The sequence below is a fragment of the Hyla sarda genome, chromosome 6 (assembly GCF_029499605.1).
Source record: "Hyla sarda isolate aHylSar1 chromosome 6, aHylSar1.hap1, whole genome shotgun sequence".
In the NCBI taxonomy this organism is placed as follows: Eukaryota; Metazoa; Chordata; class Amphibia; order Anura; family Hylidae; genus Hyla; species Hyla sarda.
This window is the reverse complement of record NC_079194.1, coordinates 59,034,716-59,048,611: the sequence shown is the minus strand read 5'-3', so window position 1 is coordinate 59,048,611 and position 13,896 is coordinate 59,034,716. Positions and strand designations below refer to the sequence as shown.

At 45.4% G+C, this 13,896-nt stretch overlaps 1 protein-coding gene across 1 annotated transcript in view; it reads left to right on the top strand.

Moving 5' to 3' along the window:
* Window positions 1–13,896, top strand: part of LOC130275634 (meiosis inhibitor protein 1-like) — a 56,740-nt gene that overhangs the window by 8,637 nt on the left and 34,207 nt on the right. The window contains exons 3-5 of the mRNA XM_056523834.1: window positions 1,055–1,165; window positions 6,607–6,770; window positions 10,204–10,288. Of these exons, the coding sequence (XP_056379809.1) occupies window positions 1,055–1,165; window positions 6,607–6,770; window positions 10,204–10,288 (360 nt within the window). The remainder of the gene's footprint in view (window positions 1–1,054; window positions 1,166–6,606; window positions 6,771–10,203; window positions 10,289–13,896) is intronic.

Sequence of the window (13,896 nt, the reverse complement as noted above, 5' to 3'; positions counted from 1 at the left end):
CTGGGTGCTGGGAGCTTTTTAAACCATGATTTCTTCGAGATATTACAGTGTTACTCATAGGGTGTTGGCATCCTGCTGCCTGTATCTGTTCCAAGCTGCCTGTGGTTTGGGCAGCATGAAACAGGTAACATGTTCCCCTTAATGGGCATCTGTCATCAGTATCACCCGCACTTAACTGTTGGTAGAGGCTTGTAGTACAGATTACACTAATGAAGATAATACTTACCATCCCTTGCTCTGTGCCTCCGGTCTTCGGTTATCCCTGGTCTTCAGTATATGCAAATGTGGAGCTTGGTGCATGGAGGGTGATCCCAAGCCCCTGGTGCACTGTGACATTCAGCGGGTATCTTCATAGTAATACCTCCTCCCCTGTGTTGGGCACCGTGCACCATGGGCACTAAGCTCCACATTTGCATATACTAATTTAATTCCCCTTTATCCCCCTGTGCCACTTCATAAAGAGGGGGGTGATGAATTTACACAGATGGTAATAAAGGGGCAATGAAATGGCACGGGGGGATCAAGGGGAAATGATGTGGCACAGGGGGTAAGGGGGGGGATAATTTGGCACAAGGCACGGGGGAATAAGGTGGCACAGGGTATAAAGGGGGGATGAAATGATATGGGTAAGGGATAAGGGGGTGATTAAACGGCACTGGGAGATTCTACTGTAATATGCAGTATAAGTTATGGTAATGATAATTAGTTTAAAGGGGTACTCCGGTGCTTAGACATCTTATCCCCTATCCAAAGGATAGCTATCACGCCCCCTCCCGTAGGCTTGCATTGAGGGGCGGAGCGTGACTTCACACTGGGGCGGAGGCGTGACGTCACACGCCGCCGGCCGTGTGGTCACCGGTAATCAGACCCGGAGCGAACACGTTCAGGGGACTGATTACAAACGGGGTGCCACGTGCAAGATCCCGGGGTCCCCAGCGGCTGGACTCCTGCGATCAGGCATCTTGTCCCCCATCCTTTGGATAGGGTATAAGATGTCTAAGCACCGGAGTACCCCTGTAAGTTATTACTAACATAATTGCAATAATTTTTATAGTGAACAATATATCTGGGAAAAGCAGCCTACGCAGTGAGAACATCCTTCAGCCTGCACTCAACTTCCTATACTGCAGCATTCATCTTACAAGTACAACTTGTAAAGTGAGAGGTATTGTACATAGTTACTTATAACGTAGAGACATTAAAAGGCTTATTATAGTCTGCTGCAGAATTTTACTTTTGTACTGCTAGCTGCATGAACTGTAAAAGAAACAATTTGCAGTGCATAAACTATACAGTGGGGCAAAAATGTATTTATTCAGCCACCAATTGTGCATGTTCTCCCACTTAAAAAGATAAGAGAGGCCTGTAATTTTGATCATAGGTATACCTCAACTATAAGAGACATAATGAGAAAAAAATCCATGAAATCACATTGTTTGATTTTTAAAGAATTTATTTGCAAATTATGGTGGAAAATAAGTGTTTGGTCACCTACAAATAAGCAAGACCTGTAACTTCTTCTTTAAAAGTCTCCTCTGTCCTCCACTCGTTACCTGTATTAATAGTAGGGATCGACCGATATGGTTTTTTTTAGGGCCGATACCGATACCGATAATCGGTGCAGGTTAGGGCCGATAGCCGATAACTTATACCGATATTCCGGTATAAGTTATCGGCTATTTAACCCCCTGCGACACCGCTGCAGATCATTGATTAAAAGCGGGTGCTTTAAATCAATGATCTGCAGTGGCTTTTGCGGGGCCATAGGCCGCCGCCACCACCCGCTTCTCTCCCCCTACCTGTCAGGGTGGTCCGGGCCATCCATCCTTCATTCCTGTAGTGTCCGGGGGCGTTCCGGGTGAAGAGTGAACCGGTCCGGGCTGTCCTTCTTCTCCGGCGGTCATCTTCTCAACTCCGGGCAGGCTCCGACCTAGTACGCTGCATAGACGCCGCTGCGCAGTGACGCCCGTGCGCAGCGACGCACCTGACGTCACGGCGTAGCGGCGTCTATGCAGTGTACTAGGCCGGCCGGAGCCTGCCCGGAGTGGAGAAGATGACCGCCGGAGAAGAAGGACAGCCCGGACCGGTTCACTCTTCACCCGGAACGCCCCCGGACACTACAGGAACGATGGATGGCCCGGACCACCCCCATTACGGGTAAGTTTAATTTTTTTATTGACTCGGAGGGTGGGGGAGGGGCCCGACCGGTATAGCGGTATGGGCAAAAATCCATACCGGTATACCGCCCAGCATCACGGTGGGGGTGCGACGCGGTGTGGCGGGTCGGGGGGGTGGCGGTCGCGGTGCGGTGGGGGCGGTGCGGGGGGCGGGGCATTATCGGCTTATCGGCAAGGTAATTGCCGATACCGATAATGCCCAAAATCGTGATTATCGGCCGATAATATCGGCCATACCGATAATCGGTCGATCTCTAATTAATAGTACCTGTTTGAACTTGTTATCAGTATAAACGACACCTGTCTACAACCTCAAACAGTCACACTCCAAACTCCACTATGGCCAAGACCAAAGAGCTTTCGAAGGACACCAGAAACAAAATTGTAGACCTGCATCAGGTTGGGAAGACTGAATCTGCAATAGCCAAGCAGCTTGGTGTAAAAAAAAATCAACTGTGGAAACCATTATTACAAAATGGAAAACATACAAGACCACTAATAATCTCCCTCGACCTAGGGCTTCACGCAAGATCTCACCATGTGGTGTCAAAATGATAACATGAATGGTGAGCAAAAATCCCAGAACCACATGGGGTACATAGTGAATGACCTGCAGAGATCTGGGACCAAAAAACAAAGGCTACCATCAGTAACACACTACACCGCCAGGGACTACACCGCCAGTACATGTCCGGGCCCATTTGAAGTTTGCTAGAGAGCATTTGGATGATCCAGAAGAGTATTGGGAGAATGTCATATGGTCAGATGAAACCAAAGTTGAACTTTTTGGTAAAAACTCAACTCGTCCTGTTTGGAGGAGAAAGAATGCTGAGTTGCATCCAAAGAAGACCATACCTACTGTGAAGCATTGGGGGTGGAAACATCATGCTTTGGGGCTGTTTTTCTTTTTTTTGCTAAGGGACCAGGATGACTGATCCATGTAAAGGAAAGAATAAATGGGGCCATGTATCATGAGATTTTGAGTGAAAACCTCCTTCCATCAGCAAGGCCATTGAAAATGAAACGTGGCTGGGTTTTTGATCCCAAACACACCACTCTAGCAACAAAGGAGTGGCTTCGTAAGAAGCATTTTAAGGTCCTGGAGTGGCCTAGCCAGTCTCCAGATCTAAACCCTATGGAAAATTTTTGGAGAGAGTTGAAAGTCTGTGTTGCCCAGCGACAGCCCCAAAACATCACTGCTCTAGAGGAGATCTGCATGGAGGAATGGGCCAAAATACCAGCAACAGCGTGTGAAAACCTTGTGAAGACTTACAGAAAACGTTTGACCTCTTTCATTGCCAACAAAGGGTATATAACAAAGTATTGAAATGAACTTTTTTTATTGACCAAATACAAATTTTCCACCATAATTTGCAAATAAATTCTTTAAAAATTTAGACAATGTGATTTTATGGATTTTTTTTTCTCATTATGTCTCTGATAGTTGAGGTATACATATGATGAAAATTACAGGTCTCTCATCTTTTTAAGTGGGAGAACTTGCAGAATTGGTGGCTGACTAAATACTTTTTGCCCCACTGTACAACTTCCCACGGTGGGACCCAAAATACGGGTGGAATTCCTCTGGATTTTAGTGCAGAATATCTGCAGGTTCAATTCAAAAGTCTGTAATTAAATCTGTTGTGTGAAAATGTTGTAAGGGGGTGTTTTATACTTTTAAGTTTAGTATCATTCATTTGGTTTTGGTAGTCTATAACTAACTGTGCACTTGTTTTCATGCACTTGTTTTATGCTCCTTCCATATTGGAGACACACTCCCTCTACAACAGAGAGGGGTGGTTTATGTCAACTGCAATGATGTGAAAGAGGTTTTCCCATCAAGAAATATACCCTAAGCATTGCATGGACCACATAATCTATTGGATACATACCTATTTTTTAATATAATAAAATAATATATGTGTAGGTAGATAAAGAAGTCGGCACAACTTATATCCTGCTTAACACCCTCTCACGGCTTCCCAGATCCGGTGAAAGACTTTGGAATTGCATAACGGGCGCTGCTCATACTCATAATTACAGTTACTCAAAAATAGCAAAGAAATTGTGAAGGAGGCACTCACCCATAAAATGCAAGGTTTCTTAATTCTTCATGTAGTTTAAAACGCAGCTTGGCCGGGCATGGACCCCACCAGCAGAGCCTAGGTAACAGGCTGTTTCACACTACTCAGGTGCCTTCTTCACTATTTCATTGCTATTGATAAAATAATATATAGTGATTTTTATGTGACCTGCAGTTTCTTAGTTTACTCTGGAATAGTCTGTGGGCCAATGTGGCACCATTCATAGTGCTACACTCCATTTTAAAATGCCTCTGTTCAGGTTCTTTGGCAGTACAGGGAACCTAATACAGTAAAACGTCTCTTAGTGGACACCTCCCAATAGGAGACACCTCCCAATAGCGGACAGTTTTTAATTCCCTGGCAGAGTCCCATAAGACTTAATGTATTTGCTCTCTCCAAATAGGGGATAAACCCAATAGTGGGGGCGGACACCCCTAATAGGGGACAAAACACTCCCAAAAGGGGACAAAACATTTACAATAGGGGACAACCAGGCTTATGTGGCGGTCCTGCCTTGTACACAGAACCGCCGTCAGGGGGGTACAGCCTATACCCCAATAAGGGGCCCAGGCTCCTAGGGGGGACTGGCCCCTGCTGCACCTCCCTTCTGTACGTCCACCGACCACATCATTCACCCTCCTGTGCCTCTTTATTCGCCCTTGAACCCCCAGTGTGCTATTTCATTCTCCCTTTATTACCCTTTGTGCAAATTCACCACCCCCTTTTTACCACCCCCTGTGCCATTTCATCCCCCAGTGCAAAATCATCCCCCCACCCCTTGTGCCACATCACTTTTCCCCTTCCCTTCTTTCCCTGATGTTCTTCTTACCTGCCCAGCATGCTCAGGTGCAGGGGCTCTCTGTGGGTTTGACATTCTCCTGACATACTCAGTGCTGTACTCATTGAGAGGCGGCTGTGGGCACTGACGAGTGAAGCTTCTGACATCACTCATTAGTGCCCGCCACCACTGCTGCTCTCAGTAAATGCAGTGCAGAGGACCTTAGGAGAACATCAATCCCGCTAAGAGCCCCTGCACCTGAGCCTGCTGGCCATGTAAGAAGAACAACAGGGGGAGGACGGAAGGGGATAAGTGATGTGGCACAAAGGGTGGATGAAATGGCACAGGGGGTGGTAATAAGGGGGGTGATGAATTTTCACATAGAGTAATAAAGAGGGGAATCAAGGGGAAATAATGTGGCACAGCGGGTAAGGGGGGATGATTTGGCACATGGAACAGGGGGAATAAAGTGGCACGTGGTATAAAGGGAGGATGAAATAGTACAGGGGTTGATAAGGGGTGATTTAAAGGGGTACTCCGCCCCTAGACATTTTATCCCCAGTCCAAAGAATAGGGGATAAGATGTCAGATCGCGGGGTCCCGCCACTGGGGACTCGCGGGATCTCAGCTGCAGCACTCCGCTGTCATTACTGCACAAAGCAAACTCCCTCTGTGCATAATGATGGGCAATACAGGGGCCGGAGCATCGTGACATCATGGCTCGCCCCTCGTAATGTAACGGCCCGCCCCCTCAATACAAGTCTATGGGAGGGGGCTTGGCGGCTGAGCGTCCGCTATTGGGAGATTCTACTTTAGTTGTGCTTGCACATGTGCAGAGGCACCAGTAAGCACTGACAGAGAGGACACTGAATTGCGCAGGTGTGACCACCAGACTAGATTGATACTTGTGAACTTTATCATGAGTAACCACAGTTCTAAACATAGGAGACATAAGGAGAAGTAAGTCGATCTTTTTCAAACAGCACAATACTAAAAATAGATCTAATACAATCTAATAGATCTAATGTCTATCTTTTTGATCTTTTGATCATGCATCAACATAGCCCCACTGTCCTTTCTGGGAAACCCCTATAATTGTCAGAGAAATGTCAAAGGCTGTGGTAGTGTCCAAGAAGAGTTACAGCACAACCACTCTGAGTGATATAGGTGATGCAATAAAAGCCTTTTCTCTGTATAGCTTACAGTTTTAATATCCAACCTTATCTAGACCTCCAGCATCACACATAGGGCAGCCATTAAATCACCCACCTAATGGTAATGAGATGGCCTAGGTGATGCATCCCAGTTTATATGGCAAAGCTGACAAGTGAGCTGTGGAAAACAGTGTCTTATATAAAAATGTTACATATATTAAAAACAACTTTTAAAGATAAAAATGTCAATTTCTGATTTTTTTTGTATATTTTATTATACTTTTACTCCAACATCAATTTTTAGATTATTACTTTGTTTTCTGGCATAATGAATTTGTGGAAAATCTGTGAACAAGATAAGAAATGTTGGTTCACATGTTGCCTTTGATTATACCCAAATACCTTTTTTGTAGCCACAGCGGTAATTCTCTCTAACACATCTTTACTTGAGCTGATAGAGGAAATAATGGAAAAAACATGGGATACAGCCCAAAATGAGTTCAGCGAGTCCTTGTGCTGCTCTGCCTGGTTAATGACTTCAGCCCTGATGATCTTCCAGCAGTGCTACAATTTACAGGTCAGCAGCTTATTGTACATGCTTATTGCTTAGCATGTAGTCACACAATGACAAGTGATCAGTACTCTCTCATTGTAGTCATTAGATGCTAATATTAAAGAGTACTAGTAAAAATTTGATCTATTTTTTTTGTGTTTATCTGTTAAATTCCTGTTAACTATTTACTAGATTATTTATTTGTGCTAGAATCAATTGACAAACGTTTTATTTGGCTTTTCGTGCTCTTCGGCAATATGTTGTCACTCAATAAAAATAATAATGTATGTCAACTACTTCACCTGCCCAACAATTACAGAGTAGTACTGAAATGATTACATGAAATTATTATGAAGAAAAGTACAAGAGGCTATTCCTATTAAGACAATTACGCTGTATAATACGATGGTAAGCTGGCATGTTGCCATGCATTAATTTCCAATATGGGTTCACAGAGAGATCACACAAAAGGCAGCATGGAAGTCTTAAATGGACCATAAACTAACACGATACTTAACACGCAGTAAACAGCGGCACTGATGTTCCACTTACCGGGAAGTGTTTTTCCTCAGTTATGATGCCAGTTTGGTCCCACTGCTTGCCCATGTGACTGTCTGCATCCCAAAGACTGGAAATATCTTTCTCTATGCACCTTCATGAGATGCTTTATGTGAGTTTCAAACAAATGCATAAAGAAAAGGACTTCCATTCCACATATCCAATTATTTTTGCTTTAGGGGATTGTCCAAGTTTTCAAAAACATTAGTACTTTTTTTCCAAACGTTTCCGTAGGTTGTGTCTGATTTTGCAGTGCAGTCCCATTCACTTCAGTGGATCTGTACTTCAATGCCAGGCACAACGCACGTGGAGCTCTTTCCAAATGAAAACTGTTGTGTCTCTAATTATGTACAACACTTTAATAGCAAGTGAATGGAAAGATTACGGCTGAGATTCAACTTAGCCTTATTTGTAACACAATTTGTTTTTACAGTGCATACAAGACATAATGTGGGGGCTTTCTTCATGTAAAATAGATATTAACAAGTTGACAGTCCTTTAAGGCTAGAGTTAAATAAATGCTGCGTCCAGCTCTGGCAAAACTGTCTGTGCCGGCCCAGCGAGTCAAATCATCCGGCGTCCAAACAGACACTGGATGATTGTGAACTGTCCCATGTAAATGAATGGGATAAGTTCTTGCTTCATTTTCCCTCTGATGCATTTTCTGCAGTGCCGGAGGAAAAAAAAAAAACTGACGATGCATACATGTAAAGGAGGCCTAAGGGTCTATTCAGACTGCAGATTTTCCACTTATGTAATTCCTCCTCAAATTAAAGCCCTAGACTTCTAAAGGATTCCACACTAACATTCAGAGCCATAGCTGCCATGAGGCGTCTGAGGCAGTTGCCTCAGGCGCAGGTGCAGGCTATGTAAAGTGGGCGCAGACACGCATCCCCTTATTTTCCCTCCTCCAGCAAGACGTCACGTCCGACGCCACCCCGCCTCCCCCCGCCCGACGCAAACACGCCCTCTGGTGCTGCAGGCAGGTTGTGGTAAATAATGGCAGGTGTACTTGCTTGCTGGTGAAGGAGTCCGTGCGACCTAGATGTGTGCTGAGCACTGCCTCTACCACTGACAATGTTTCGCCAGGACCTCAGCCCTGATCTCCACTCATGGCCGACGCAGGTGAGGAGACTGAGGACGCGCGGGGAAGGGGGGGGGGGGTGTTGGTTGGGGGTGATGCAGTGGAGGGTTGGGGGTGTAGTGGGGGGGGTAGTGGCGGGTATATGTATAATATGTGTAGGCATGATGTGTGTATAATATGTGTATATATGATGTGTGTATATGTATGATGTGTGTATATGTATGTAATGTATCATGTGGGGCAGCGGGGGGTGTATGTATATGTGTATGTATGATGTGTGTATATGTATGATATGTATGTGTGATGCGTGTATGTATGTAATATATGATGTGGGGGGCAGCGGCTGGTGTATGTATGATATGTGTATGATGTGTGTATGTATATGTATGTGTATGTGTGATGTGTGTATGTATGTATATATTATGTGTGATGTGTGTATGTATATAATGTATGATGTGGGAGGGTAGCGGCGGGTATATGTATGATTTGTGTATGCATGATGTGGGTATAATATGTGTATGTATGATGTGTGTATATGTATGGTGTGTATATGTATGAAGTGTGTGTATGATAGATGTGTGTACCTAAAATGTGCTGCTGCTGCTACTACTACTGCCTACCTAAAGGGAGCTGCTACTACTACCTAAAGAGGGACTTCTACTACGACTACCAGCAAGGGGGGATGCTGCTACAACTACCTAAATGAGGGCTGCTACTATTATATGTGGGAGGCCTTCTACTACTATATATGGGGGCTGCAACCACATACTGGGGACGCCAACTTAATAAAGGGGGGGGGGGGCTACCATCTACAATGAGATCTACCTACAGGGAGTAACCCCTTCTTATAGGAGGCAGATACCAACATGCACTTACCTACTCAGGGTACTTCGGTAATGGGGGAAACCATGTAAAGGGATCTACTTAGTGGGGGTACCTACCTACTCTTTCCCCAATCTGCTTATCTACTTACTTTACTGTGTGAGACACCAAGGGGTTATTATTAATATATGGAGCGCTAGGTGCTTAAAGAGTATGGATCCTAAAATGTATGTCTGGCAGGTTCTGTGGAGACGAATTGTGGATGGAAGAAATTACATGATGGTCTGGGCTGGATGGAGAAGAAAAAGAAAAGTGATCGACTCCAATTTGAGAAGACGTCACCTGATGTAATTGTATGTAATCACTTATATGGTCTGTAGAGCCTGTGTAGACCTGGAGTCACTACTATATGGTCACTGTATGGAGGGATATTAGTCTGTACATAGTGGTTTTATTTAGCATCAATATGGTAATATTATCCAGTCATTATATTGTGGTAATGGTAGTGGTCATATTGTGGTGGTATTATTTGTCCCTTGTATAGTGGTGTTATTGGTTATTCTGGTCTATGTATAGTGGTGTTATGGGGGGGGGGGTGCTATTTTCTGGGCTTGCCTCGGGCGCAAAAGGAGCTAGCTACAGCTCTGCTACCATTTACACTTCTGAATTTCTGCTAGGAAGTGGGAATGGTAGTGCGGAATCCTATAGAAGTCTATGGGCTTTACTTTGAGGCGGAATTCCGCAATTGGAAATTCTGCCATCTGAATAAACCCTGAATATATCTTTAAACATAGTGTTTTTCCTCTGAGTTTTGTTGCACTTTTATTTTTTTAATTTTTTTTTGCATAAAATGGTCATGTGTGATTAAAAATGTTATAACTTTCCTTTAGCTAGTTCACTGATACACATTCAGATTGAGCACATCAGAAATAGTAGGCCACTTGCCTGAAAGTTGTTTAAATCTAGTATTAGCTAATTTTATTTGTTTTCCAGGTCCACAGAACTGTTCAGGTCGATGTGAATAATCTGGTAGAGTTCATTTCATTTAAATTTAAGGATACATCATTCCTGCTTATTGGTAAGTATCATTTCAATACATCAGTAAGAATCAGCACAATAGAATGGGCACTGGTCACCAGCACTGGAAACATTAGGTTGATGTTGTAAGTACAGTTACATAGTTAGTACGGTTGAAAAAAGACATACGTCCATCAAGTTCAACCAGGGAATTGAAGGGTAGGGGTGTGGCGCGATATTGGGGAAGGGATGGGATTTTATATTTCTTATAATATATTTATATTATATAATATATTATAAAATATTTCTTTCATAAGCATTAATGTTATTTTGTTCCAGGAATGTATCTAACCCTGTTTTAAAGCTGTTAATTTTTCCTGCTGTGACCAGTTCCTGAGGTAGACTGTTCCATAAGTTCACAGTTCTTATGGTAAATAAGGCGTGTCGCCCCTTGAGACTAAACCTTTTCTTCTCCAGACAGAGGGAGTGCCCCCTCTTCCTTTGGGGGGTTTAACCTGGAACAGTTTTTCTCCATATTTTTTGTATGGGCCATTTATATACTTATATACGTTTATCATATCCCCCCTTAAACGTCTCTTCTCAAGATTAAACAATTGTAACTCCTTTAATCGCTCCTCATAGCTAAGATGTTCCATGCCCCATATTAGCTTAGTCGTGCGTCTCTGCACCCTTTCCAGCTCCCCAGTGTCCCTTTTATGTACTGGTGCCCAAAACTGAACAGCATATTCCAGGTGAGGCCGTACCAATGCTTTATAAAGGGGGAGTATTATGTCCCTTGAATCCATGCCTCTTTTGATACATGACAATATCCTGCTGGCCTTGGAAGCAGCAGCCTGACATTGCATGCTGTTCTGAAGTCTGTGATCTACAAGTACACCCAGATCCTTCTCTACCAGCGACTCTGCCAGTTTTATCCCCCTCTAAGACATACGACGCATGCATGTTATTAGTACCCAGATGCATAACTTTACATTTATCCACATTGAACCTCATTTGCCAAGTGGATGCCCAGACACTTAGTGTATCCAAGTCATCTTGTAACCTATACACATCCTATATAGACTGTACTGTGCTACAAAGCTTGGTGTCATCTGAAAAGATAGAAACAGAGCTGTTAATATCATCCTCTATATCATTGATAAATAAATTAAACAACAGCGGGCCCAGTACAGAACCTTGGGGTACACCACTAATTACCGGGGACCAATCAGAGTACGAATCATTGACCACCACTCTCTGGGTACGATCCATGAGCCAGTGTTCAATCCAGTTACAAACTAAAGTTTTCAAACCCAAAGACCTTAACTTACCTGTCAGACTTCTATGAGGGACAGTATCAAACGCTTTAGCAAAATCCAGAAACACTATATCCACAGCCATTCCTCTGTCAAGGCTTCTACTCACCTCTTCATAAAAGCAAATTAGATTGGTTTGACAACTTCTATCCTTAGTAAACCCATGCTGGCTATCACTTATAATACAGTTATCCCCTATGTATTCCTCTATGTAATCCCTTATAAGTCCTTCAAACAATTTACCCACATTGCACGTTAAACTTACCGGTCTATAGTTTCCTGGGGAAGACCTAGAGCCCTTTTTGAAGATTGGCACCACATTTGCCTTTCGCCAGTCCCTTGGCACAATACCAGACACCAGTGAATCTCTAAATATCATGAACAGGGGTACAGATATTACTGAACTTAGTTCTCTAAGAACTCTTGGGTGCAATCCATCTGGCCCTGGAGATTTGCTTACATTTATATTACTTAACTTACTGTTAGGATTCGGCTAGCTGGATGTGGATCCTCTGTGTCAGCGAGGGATTGGCGTGGACCATGTCGGTGGACCGGTTCTAGGGTTGCTACTGGTTTTCACCAGAGCCCGCCGCAAAGCGGGATGGTCTTGCTGCGGCGGTGGCAACCAGGTCGTATCCACCGGCAACGGCTCAACCTCGCTGACTGCTTAGAAGGCGTGGGACAGAAGGACTAGGCAGAGGCAAGGTCAGACGTAGCAGAAGGTCGGGGCAGGCGGCAAAGTTCGTAGTCAATGAGGATAGCAGGAGATCTGGAACACAGGCTTTGGACAACACTAAATGCTTTCACTGGCACAAGGAAACAAGATCCGGCAAGGAAGTGCAGGGGAAGTGAGGTAATATGGACAGGGAGCAGATGGAGAGCTGGCGCGCGCGCCCTAGGGAGCGGAGCCGCGCGCGCCAGGACGTGACAGCCGGGGACCGGGACAGGTGAGTGACTTGGGATGCGATTCGCGAGCAGGCGCGTCCCGCTATGCGAATCGCATCCCCGCCGGCAATGTCAGTGCAGCGCTCCCGGTCAGCGGGTCTGACCGGGGCGCTGCAGAGAGAGGAACGCCACGAGCGCTCTGGGGAGGAGCAGGGACCCGGAGCGCTCGGCGTAACAGTACCCCCCCTTAGGTCTCCCCCTCTCTTTGTCGGGATGTTTCTTCATCCGGGATGAGGCCTGTATGAGGGATTTTTGAGTCTCTTTCCAGATGGTGGAGAAGTCCCGGGAAACCTCATCAACAGCGGGCAAACCAGAAGGCGTGGGAGTGGGGAGGGGGGGAAGAGGGTGAAGCTGGGCACGGGGCAAAGTGTTACCAGGACGGGGGCTATGAGGAGGAGACACAGCATAGTCCTGATAGGCCTTGGGGAGACCAGGTAAAGGAGGAGACACTGAGGTTTGACTGACGGGACTGGGAGCAGACGTGAGGCATTTTTTATGGCAAAAAGCACCCCAGCTCTTGATCTCCCCGGTGGTCCAATCAAGGGTAGGAGAGTGGTGTTGGAGCCATGGCAGACCAAGGAGGACTTCAGAGGTGCAGTTGGGCAAAACAAAAAGTAAAATTTTTTCGTGATGCCGTCCAATGCTCATGAGCAGGGGTTCTGTGCGGTAACGCACAGTGCAGTCCAATTTCACTCCGTTGACCGAGGAAATGTAGAGCGGCTTGACGAGACGGGTCACCGGGATGCAGAACTTATTCACCAAAGAGGCCAGAATAAAATTTCCAGAAGAACCAGAGTCCAAGAAGGCCGCAGCTGAGAAGGAGGAGTTGGCAGAAGGAGAAATCCGCACGGGCACAGTGAGACGTGGAGAAGCAGACTTCGTACCAAGAGACGCCAGACCCACGTGAGCTGGGTGCGTGCATGCGTTTCCCAGACGTGGAGGGCGAATAGGGCAATCCACCAAGAAGTGTTCGGTACTAGCGCAGTACAGACATAAATTTTTATCCCTACGGCGAGTCCTCTCTTCATGGGTCAGGCGAGACTGATCCACTTGCATAGCCTCCTCGGCGGGAGGGACAGGGGTAGATTGCAAAGGATACTGTGAGAGAGGTGCCCAGAGATCAAGGTCTTTTTCCTGGCGGAACTCCTGGTGTCTCTCAGAAAAACGCATGTCAATGCGGGTGGCCAAATGGAAAAGTTCTTGCAGGTTGGCAGGAATCTCTTGTGCGGCCAGCACATCCTTGATGTTACTGGATAGGCCTTTTTTAAAGGTCGCGCAGAGAGCCTCGTTATTCCAAGATAATTCGGAAGCGAGAGTACGAAATTGGATGGCGTACTCGCCTACTGAAGAATTACCCAGGACCAGGTTCAGCAGGGCAGTCTCGGCAGAAGAAGCTCGGGCCTGTTCC